Genomic DNA, 11,333 nt, shown 5'->3' on the forward strand with positions numbered 1-11,333 from the left:
TCATTTATTTTTATTTGTCTATGATATTCCCCACTCTAGAGTGTAAGAACTATTATGTACAGCAGGGACCATGTATATCTTGTTCAACATTCTATCCCCAGTGCCAAAGTGTCTGGACCCTCCAAAAATGCATTTTATTTAAGTAAATGGCTAAACCACAAATAGCCCTTAAAATGTATCTGGATACCATCATATATCAAATGTCCTGAAAATTGGATAACTTCTTGAAACTGTTATGTGAAGGAAAATAAATGTCTTGGTGGGTGGGGAAGGTGGAGAACTGAAGCAAACACAAAATGCCTGGCAGTCAAATTGAAACAGAGAGCTCACTTAAATTGATGAATAATGTATCCAGACATTCTAAAGGTCATTTCAATATTATTGGAGCCACAAATAGGTAAATAAATTAACCAAGAGAAATGTCCCCTCATTATTGAGTGATTTTTGGTCTTAGTAGTAAATCAGTTTCAAGAATATTTCAGTAGCCAAAGTCTAGTATTAAGACTTAAATATATTACACAAAGAAATAAGAGAGACTAATTAGAGTCACAAGCAGGATTCTTTAGTTAACAGTAACAATCCCAGGACCCTTTATATCTTTTGAAATTTTGTGGTGGGTTTATCCTTTCTTGCTAAATTTCAATGTTCAAAAGAGGACTGTATTTCTAACAGTAATGTGCTAGAGCTTAGGTATTGCTCCAAGTCAATGAATAATTATTCTGATTACACTATTAATCCAGAAGTAAGCATTACTGATGACTCTTTATTGAGGAAAACCAAAGTAATTAAAATATGTATCTTCTCTCCAGATCAGATGAATCAGTTTACTTTAAACCTTGGAGTTTCTGCAAGTCTAAAAACTTGCAGTCGGATGCTAGTCTTGTTATTTTAGCTCTCTGATATTGCACAGGAATTCATTTTAAAAGACAAAGTAAGGAATTAAATGCATAATTTTAATGAAATCATGGTAGAAGCAATCATAACTTTTTTATAAAAGGTATTAATATTTCTGTTATGCCACCTCCTCCCATAAAAAGGAAGATATGGAAAGAAAATTCCATAATGAAAGACTTTTAACTTTAAGAGTGTATCTGAAATCGTGGCAAAGGGGAAGTACTAAGGAATTTAAAAAAAACTGGAAAATGTAGGTATTTCACCTTGTAAATCTAATGTCCACTTAATTTAACTCTGCTTTTTGTATCAAAGCATGAAGATAATGATTGATTTCAGAACAAAATGGTCATACAGTTTCTGTTCCTTATTATGAGAATTAATATGGATGAACAAGAAATATACAGGAAGGTATAAACTCATTGAGAGAGCAAAGAAGCAAGAAAGGGTGTGAGGACAGAGGAAAATTAAGAGTAACTTAACTAATGGAGCTTAAAGTGGAAAGTGTCATAAATGTATATCACAGGCTGAGAAACCTGAACTTAGGGCCTGAAGAAGGTTTTTACACTAATTCTTTTTCTTTAGGACAATAACTGAGACCATATTTAAATTCTTATCACAATTTATGTCTATGTATATTTGTATTCTCAAACTTAGAGAATTCTGGATAATTACTGAAACCTTTAAATGACTTAATCATTTAATATACCGTGCCCAAAGAATCTTGCCTTTCTTTTTTGTTAAAGAAAAAGTGCATTTCATTAAAAAAAAGTGAAAAAGAAATATACAAGAGGAGTCCCAACAGCTTTCCCAGGGATTATCTGAGTACTTAGTGTGCCTATGGCCACAAGATAGGAATCTGGGGACGTGCAATGTTTTAAGAGAAAGAAACTCTATGAGCCTCCCATTGATATGGATTAAACAACAATGTATTGTTTTATATTTGAACTTTCATCTTAGGAAAGACAAGTAGAGAACTTTTCTCAATCATCTGTTTATTTAAATGTTTAATTTTCCTTATCTGTGATGAACTGTTCTTCATATTTTACATTTCTGAACAGATTGTCCAGAAGGAAAGGGAAAAAAAATGCAAGATATGATGGTCAGTATCTGGCATATGTTTCATTTTGTTTTGACATTCTAAACCAGAAGTCTTTAATTATCTTCCCACCACACAGCCCCTTCTAAATCTTTATTGTATAGTGTTTAACCCTATTCCTGCAACATGCCTACTCCCACACCCACATATACACACAACTGAGACAGTATACATCCAAGTTCTACCAGTAATCTATAACTTTATTCCAGTTTGAAAACATGAGCGAGGCTAATGAGAATTCTCTCTCAGAGATAATTTTATAAACGTGAATTAGAGAGCTTTTTATGGTTGGGAATAGTTTGAATAACATTGGCCCTATCATGTATTTTCTTAAAGATTACGTAATTGTACTCAGCTATAAAATCACCTCTGCCTTTTTTTTTTTTAAATAGTCTAAGTGTAATCATTCTCTAATCTGTTCTATGGTAATTGTTCTTCCACTTTTTCTTTGAATCAAATTTGGTCATTCTTATTTTGCTAGGAATTGGCCATTTCCTCTAAATTTTCATGTTGTTGGTAAAATAAGTAAATTGCTTCAGTATTTTTGACATAAGTCTGACAGTATATATTAGCATTTAAAAATACACATACCGTTTAAGTATGCAATTCCCACTTCTGATAATCCAGTTAAATAGAAATAAGAGCAATAATATACAAAAATATGCAGATAAAGACTTTTATTATAGCACTCTTTTGTGACAACAAAATGCAAGCAGCTTTAATGCCCAACAATAAAGAAATGACTTAATATGTTTTATATCATCTAAAAGCATGGATTAACGGCTACAGAGTCTCCATTTGGTAAGATGAAGAAAGTTCTGGAAATAGTGATATTGGTTGCACAACAATGTGAATGTACTTAAAGCCACTGAATTGCACACTTAAAAAATCATTAAGATGGTAAATTTGATGTGTATTTTCCCACAAATAAAAAAATGAAAATAAAAATAAAGCAGACAGTTTATACTTTCAAACAATTACGATTTTATTTCTTGTTCTACATCCAGTGAAACAAATATAACTCAGGATTTTTAATCAAAGAATGTGGTGTGTGCGTGTGTGCATGTGCGTATTTTCCCGGGATGAGACATATGTTCAGTAAACGAGGCCTAAGCCCTAGTAAGGAGAGATTTGTCTGAGACTATCTGCTAAGGGGGTGATACTCCTATCCTGTTTTAATGCATCATAAGAGAAAACACTTTGAGTCTACATCATATACTATATAAAACTCTAAATAGACTGCATTCTGAATGCATAGCAATTGTATACATTTACACTGTAGTATTCCATGGATTCATTTTAAACTAATAGGATCTAATTAAAAAGAGCACCCTAAGTCTATTTTTACTTTTTTAAGGAATCTCCATACTGTTTTCCATAATGGCTACACCAAACTACATTCCAGACTAACCATATGATCCAATCCCACTCTGGGAATATATCTGGAGGAAACTTTAATTCAAAAAGACACATGCACCCCAATATTCATAGCAGCACTATTTACAATAGCCAAGACATGGAAGCAACCTAAATTGTCCATTGACAGATGACTGGATAAAGAAGCTGTGGTATATTTATACAATGGAATACTACTCAGCCATAAAAATAATGAAATACTGCTATTTACAGCAACATGGATGGACCTGGAGATTATCATACTAAGTGAAGTAAGCTCGAAAGAGAAAAATACCATATGATATCACTTATACTGGAATCTAAAAATAAAAGGACACAAATGAACTTATTTATAAAACAGAGGCAGACTCACAGACATAGAAAGCAAACTTATGGTTACCAGTGGGGAAAGTGGGTGGGGAGGGATAAACTGGGAATTCGGGATTTGTAGATACTAACTACTGTATATAAAATAGGTAAACAACAAGATCTTACTGTACAGCACAGGGAACTATATTCAATACACTATAATGGCCTATAACGAAAAACAATATGAAAAGGAACATATATATGTATAAGTGAATCACTATGCTGTACACCAGAAAGTAACACAACATTGTAAATTGAATATACTTCAATAAAAAAAAAGAGCTCCCTGAGGAGACACCTAACTAAACCTAAATGTATATAAAGTTGTTATATTATTTTACATGTTTTACTAGTCAGATTTCTTCAGAGTTGAATGCATGACCTTTTAATTCAACAGACATTTAGTTAATGAGACAAATGAAAAAAGAAAAAAGTGTTAAAATTTTATAAAAAAAAAATCTTAATTTCCAACAAACCACCTAGGGTTATAAATGTATGAACTATAGCTACAGTCTTGAATAAATAGCTAAACTATAGTTTTATCATTTAAAAATACTGAAATTTTGGTTAAATATTAAAGAATTAGATATGCTAGTTTATTAGCAGTTTAGCACAAATCCAGTTGCACTGTAAACTCTTTTGAAATTTTCCCAGTTTTGATCCCTTACTCACTTCAGTAAGCACATTCTAATAAACGCAGTTTAATCTTTCTTTGATAATAAATCTTATCAAAGTGCCTTCAGGATTATCATCCAGAGCATAGGTACTCATGGCATTGGGATAAAACTTTTGCAAATAGTGGGAAAAAAATTGCTATTGGCTCCAAGACTTACTGGAGAAATGTCTGCTTATACTGCATTCTCACTGACAAATTCCCTTTTTTTTTTTTTTTTTTTTTTGGAATTTGTCTCTCTTTATCTAAAAAAAAATGAGCCAATTTCTAGGTAATAAAGTTTTTACTTTATAATATTTTGTTCAGCCATCCCAGACTTCGTTCAAGAGAGCAGCAAATTTTCTTTCATTGTGAAGTCCCAGCAACTTGCACAGCTGAGACTTTTAATTGGAAACAGACTCAAGTGACTGTTAAGACAAGGCTGAAAACCGTAAATTTCCTACTCTCCTCTTCTTCCCATCATGCTAACACATTACCGTCTACTGTAAATAACAACGTGTGGTGGGCTGCACTTAGAATGCCAGTTGTCCACGATTCTTTCCTCTTACAAAATGTTTCTCAGATTTAGACAGACTCAGATATGCTTCAACCAACTGCCTTAGGAATCTGGGTGGGGATTTTCTAATGGATTTCAGATATGATTCAGATTTACATAGACTATAAACTTGCCTTTAATATATCATAAAAATGACAGAGAAATGTTCTACATCTGATTTTTATTCCAGAGCCACTTCTCAATCTAAATATTAAAATGATTAAACAAAGTATAGATGGAAATGCTTTTCTTTTTTTTCCATACACTTCTACTTAGCAGAGGCAACTCTACTAAAATTTATTTCACAGCAGTTCTAAATTTATGACTTTTGGTCTGATAAAAAGGGAAATATAGTTTAGAATGTTTATACTACAATGACCCCAAAATGGCTGGTAAGTATAGAGAGGAAGCTATTTTGAAATAATTATTTTTAACAACCCAATTCCACCTATAATCTTGGAGCAAATATGCATAAATGAGTTGGAATACGGACAATATTTAAGTGGTTACATAAATAAAATATTGATTTGATTCAGTGATAATATTGTGGGAATTATTCTCTTGGATTTATGTTGTTATTTTAATATAGCATTTTCAGTAAACTAATAGTTTTAAATGAGAAAGATAAAAACAAAATTTCTAGTCCATTGTTAATTAAGTTTGTGAGGAACGATGTTTATAAAAGTTACGTTCAAAATACAATAAACTAAGCAGGTGTTTGCAAGTGTTTCTACATGTTAGTCGCTGTGGTCATATTTTAAGACCAGTTTTTATTAGTCTATATACTTCTTTGCTTGTATTTGCCTTTTCTCACATAGTTTCCATGTCTTGGCTAAGCAGGAACCCTAGAAAGCAAGAACAAATGTCTCAGTAAAGAAAAATCACTAAATATTTGAGTAAATAATAAGGGTAAATTGTCCTCTTTAGTCAATGATACCACTAATAGAAAATGTAGAAAATGAAGCAATACATGCACATGAATTTAGCCTGTTATTCTAAGAATTTCCTCTTAAGACAACACCCTTTGGGCAATGTCCTTCTCTCCAATTTTTGGGGGGGGGGGGCAGGATCTTTCCCACCCTACTGTTACATGTTTGTCTGGATTTTCTTTTTGAGGGGAGGGCTCGTGGAAGGGGCTGGTTGACTTGTGTGTTAAAAACACTGAAGATTTTCCGAAGACACGGTCACATTCTTCTCCAAAACAGTTCCTCACAAACTTTAAAGAGAGGTCTTCTTGGGAAACCTCCCCTTTGTGTCTAACCTTACAGCATTGTTCCTTGCAATGCTTTAAAGCTGACAACTCATGTTAAAATTAGGAATTAACTGTGTAAAGTGCCTATATCTTTACGTGTTTATTTCATCCGAGAACATTCATTACACATTTTGCATTGATTCTGCAGCTTTTGTCTCTTTAAGTAAGATTTTGTAATTTGTGACTACGGAGGCAGCACATCTTCAACGTTTTGTGGCACTAAGTACCACTAAAAGCCATTTTATGGCTCTCCAATCATTAAAGCCTTAGTATTACTGGAGCAATGAAAAACACTGCCTACTACCTGGGGATAATGCTCCCATTATGTTGCACTTTAATGGAGTAAGAATAAAGGCCAACCACAACATGGCCCTGCGTTTTATTTGACCCTGTGATCATTTAACACCGGACTGGGAGTCCCGTACAGCTGTTGACTGACTTTCCAATGCACTCAGGAGAGTATGCATCCTATATGCTATTTTCGAAGCAGAAATGATTTAGGAAATTGGTTGAAAACAACCACAACTTATGAGAGTTCTTTCAGCTTAGGTCGTCACCTTCTGTGATTTGGGGGTCAGCAGCCTAAAGATAATGTTTTAAAATAATAAATACAATTTCAGAAAGAAGAAAAAAAATCTGGAAACCATTTTCATCTTCTTTCTTTCTTTCTTTCTTTTTTTTTTAACATCTTGGCACAGAGCAAGCGGGAAGTTACTTAGCACGGTTCCGGGTTTCCTTGCGCCCCGCCCTACCACAGCTACAGGCTTTTTAGTCCCTGGGTCGGTCTGTCCTACGGGGAGCAATCGCTGTCCATCGGTCGGCGCTCTGCCCGCCCGCCGCGCATCTGCCCTTCTCTCCTGACTCCGCCCCGCATCTGTCCGGAACCGCCTCGCGTCTGAGCTGACCCAGTGCGCGTCTGCCAGTCAGTCCCTCCGGACCCGCCGCGAGTCTCGGGCTGCCGAAATCACCGCGCGTCACTCGGTCCGTACCCAGTGGGCATCTTGGGTATCTGGGCGGTCTCCGGTCCCCCGCGCGTGTGTCTGTCTGTCTGTCTCTCTGTGCGATCCGCCGCCTGCAGCCTGTCTGCCGGCCGCAGCGCACCAAGTGTCCAGTCTGCCCTTTTCGCTGACGCTGAGTGTGTGCAGCGGCCTTAGTGAGCCGCGAGCCCGCCGGAGAGCGGTCAGGCGGCCGGCGGAGGAATACACGCTCGGCCCCTGCCCTTGTTGATACCATTTTAAGCCAACACTAGCTTGAGGCCTATATTTATGCGGAAAACGGGCCATGAGGCCTCTGTCGGCCAAGCTAAATGTGGGGAGCCAGCCAGCTGCTTGATGATTTCTTACAGTTTCACGGGGAAAGGGAAATTTCTTTCCTACGACTGGCTTTGGAAACTGATTTTAAATCTGAATGGGTGGAAATGATAAGCCCCCCGCCCCCCCCCCCCACCCCCGGTAGGGAGAACAGATTCGTTATTGGGGTGCTTTTTTTTTTTTTTGTCTGGTGCGTGTGTTCTGAGCCTGCTGACCAGCTGTTTCTGAACTTCATTTTCTCAGCCTCAACAGTGATTCTGAGTCTGCTTTTAGCTTCCTTCGCCTTGGCTTTTTGCTGTTTGTGAACAGCTGCTTGGCCCATAGCTTAGAGAAAGCAGCTTTTTTTTTTCTCTCTCAAGAGAGCCTCCTCCCTGTGCTCAGAGAAATGGGGAGTGGGGAGCCTAATCCTGCTGGCAAGAAAAAGAAGTACCTCAAGGCTGCCCTGTACGTGGGTGACTTGGACCCAGATGTCACCGAGGACATGTTATATAAAAAGTTCAGGCCCGCTGGCCCTCTGCGCTTCACCCGAATCTGCCGTGACCCGGTGACCCGCAGCCCCCTGGGCTATGGCTATGTTAACTTCCGCTTTCCTGCGGATGCTGAGTGGGCCCTTAACACCATGAATTTTGATTTGATCAACGGCAAACCATTCCGCCTGATGTGGTCTCAGCCAGATGACCGCTTAAGAAAGTCTGGCGTGGGAAACATATTCATCAAAAACCTGGACAAATCCATAGACAATAGGGCCCTGTTTTACTTATTTTCCGCTTTTGGTAACATTCTATCCTGCAAAGTCGTGTGCGATGACAATGGCTCTAAGGGTTATGCCTATGTGCACTTTGACAGCCTGGCCGCTGCCAATCGGGCCATCTGGCACATGAACGGGGTGCGGCTCAACAACCGCCAGGTCTATGTTGGCCGATTCAAATTTCCCGAAGAGCGGGCTGCTGAAGTTAGAACTAGGGATAGAGCAACTTTCACCAATGTTTTTGTTAAAAACTTTGGCGATGATGTGGATGACGACAAACTGAAGGAAATTTTCAGTGAGTATGGGCCCACGGAGAGCGTTAAGGTGATAAGAGATGCCAGTGGGAAATCTAAAGGCTTTGGCTTTGTGAGATACGAGACACACGAGGCTGCTCAGAAGGCTGTGTTAGACCTGCATGGCAAGTCCATCGATGGGAAAGTCCTCTACGTGGGGCGAGCACAGAAGAAAATTGAACGTCTGGCTGAGTTAAGGCGAAGATTTGAGCGGCTGAGATTAAAAGAAAAAAGTCGTCCTCCAGGGGTGCCCGTCTATATTAAGAATCTGGATGAGACCATCGATGATGAAAAACTGAAGGAGGAATTTTCTCCCTTTGGATCAATTAGCCGGGCCAAAGTGATGGTGGAAGTGGGGCAGGGCAAAGGGTTTGGTGTCGTCTGCTTCTCCTCTTTTGACGAAGCTACCAAAGCAGTAGATGAGATGAATGGTCGTATAGTGGGCTCCAAGCCCCTGCATGTCACCCTGGGCCAGGCCAGGCGCAGGTGGTGAAAAGAAGAATGCCCAGTTTGTTTCAGCCTTAAGCTGGTGCCTGCTTAGTTTGGGCTACTTTGTGATAAGAGGTTATTTTATGCCAATTCCCAGGTTTTTTAAGTGAATACTTTCTTTTGAAAAAGAGTGAAACTAGAGAACCTTGTTCATTTTAGTGAAGAACATGATTTCTAATCGTAAAACTGTCATTTTGTACTATTTTTCGATATAATACCCTTAGTAATGTGTAGAATAAAGTTTATCCCTCCACACACTTTTTTTCCCTAAACCAGTCAAGGTGAAGTAACTGATAGAGTATATTTCCTTCCTTATTTCAATAATATTACTAAATTTAATTTCTTCTATGAACATATTTTCTAAATGGTCCTTACTTCTGAATCTATCACAGTGAAAACTTCTAACTTGCTTTTTGAGAAATCAGTAAAGCAGGGGAATGTGTATATGATCCAGTTAATATTTGTGCATAATTTCACTTTAAATTATTATTTAAAATGAATATTCTTTTTTTAAAGATGTGCGCTTTCTTTCTTCCCTTTATTTATTGATATAGTTTTCCTTTTTTTTAATATATTGTGGGCATATCACAGACTCGATAGTGGCTTTGACTAAGTGCTGAGAGATTTCTTTATTAATTTCACACCCAAAGAAATAAGCATATTGGTGTTTTCTCAATCAGTCCCTTAGAAAATTAACACTTTAGGCATTGATTATTTAAATTCTAAGTTTCATCTTAAAAACCTTTCCTGAGAAATTTAATATTTGAAGACTAGTCTAACGAGCATTCTTAGCGCTCATTTTTTAAAACTCCTTAGTAGGTATACTTGGATCCTGTTTAATTAACAAGAAAAGTGAATAACAGCACTGAATTGCCTTTATGTATGGGTAACTTTGAGATTACCTTCAGCCTTTATTAAGCGTCAATGTAGAAAGTAAATAATCCATGCAATGATTTTGAAAACTACTTTGAAGTACATCTTCTGTTAAAGTTCTCATCATCTCCTGTAAATTGTTGGATATATCCAGGAGATAATATTTGCAGATGTTTCAAAGGAAAAGGTGGTCTCTCTTGATGAAATCATGTGCCTCCATCTACCATATGAGAGCTATTAATCAAGCATGGTTCTCTTTTTGTCCGGCTGCTTGGAAGTTGTGACAAAATGTTCTGTTCTATGTTGCAGTTACATTATTCAGCCTGTAATTTCTATGTTACAAATTTTCCGTGTTTCACTTGCAGGTCCTCCTTCTCCATACTCATCTATCTTCCATCCATGTTACACTTACTTCTATGTTTTCTTTGGGTTGCTTTTCTTTTAATATATGTGAGTTCAAATCTACTTTGGAGTTAGAGAAATAAATACCTAATTGATGTCAAATATCAATAATTGCCTTCTAAAAATAAGATTCACTCATACCACAGATCCAACCATCTGAAAATGTTTTGTTTCTATTTCCAATTGGTTTTTATTACCTTATATAGAAATCTTTGGATTCATACATAATACAATATAAAGACATACTTTCATTAACACTTTTGTTAGCTATTTGCCCCTAAAATATTGAGCATAACCAGTTTCTATGTAATCATTTATCTATAAATTTCTTATATATCATTATCAAATATTTTCAAATGGAAATTTCTGCTTTTATTGATTACGGACATAAATGCTCCTTGTAAAATAAAAAGTATACAATTCAGAAATTTATAAAGAAGGAAGTAAAATTCCCAGAATTCAGAGATAACCACTATTAATATTTTAAGTGCGTACATAGCCTTCCATGCCTTTTCCTATGTATACACAGTTTTGCAAACAAACAAGAAAACATACTATGTGTACTGTCATGTTTTTACTTAAAGTTTAAGCTAAAACATAATCATCTTTTCATATCAATAAATACTGATCTGTATCATCATTTTAGTGACTGTGTAGTATTCCATTGTGTGGATGTACTCTAACTTATCTAAGTAGTTCATTATTGAATTGAGATTTATGTTTTTCAATGTTTTCTACATTTGTAAACAAGCTGTGACAAACATCTTGGCTTAAAAACAGTATGAACTATATGAGCTTGATAAAAATATCTATAGCATGTAAAATGCATTATATTGATATATATGTATCAAAAGATTGAAAAGTGTTCAAGGTATATTCTTCATTTAAACTGACAAAGGGAAAAAAATCACGGGATATAATTTTTCATATTTTATGAGCCTACTTGCTTTACATCGTGTGATCATTAAAGTATATGAAAATGAAGCAACTTCAAATAAAATTTA

At 36.3% G+C, this 11,333-nt stretch overlaps 1 protein-coding gene across 1 annotated transcript; it reads left to right on the forward strand.

Annotated features, from left to right (window-relative positions):
* Positions 1-6,966: 6,966 nt before the first annotated feature.
* PABPC5 (poly(A) binding protein cytoplasmic 5) lies at positions 6,967-10,969 on the forward strand. Its single transcript, XM_010952654.3, has 2 exons — positions 6,967-7,195; positions 7,768-10,969. Exon 2 carries the CDS (start codon positions 7,910-7,912, stop codon positions 9,056-9,058), a length of 1,149 nt encoding a protein of 382 aa, XP_010950956.1. The 5' UTR covers positions 6,967-7,195; positions 7,768-7,909; the 3' UTR covers positions 9,059-10,969.
* Positions 10,970-11,333: the final 364 nt, after the last annotated feature.

Source organism: Camelus bactrianus, chromosome X (genome assembly GCF_048773025.1).
Source record: "Camelus bactrianus isolate YW-2024 breed Bactrian camel chromosome X, ASM4877302v1, whole genome shotgun sequence".
NCBI lineage: Eukaryota > Metazoa > Chordata > Mammalia > Artiodactyla > Camelidae > Camelus > Camelus bactrianus.

Excerpts from the sequence above, each read along its gene's own strand:
- PABPC5 (XM_010952654.3), top strand. The coding sequence starts at position 7,910 with ATGGGGAGTGGGGAGCCTAATCCTGCTGGCAAGAAAAAGAAGTACCTC.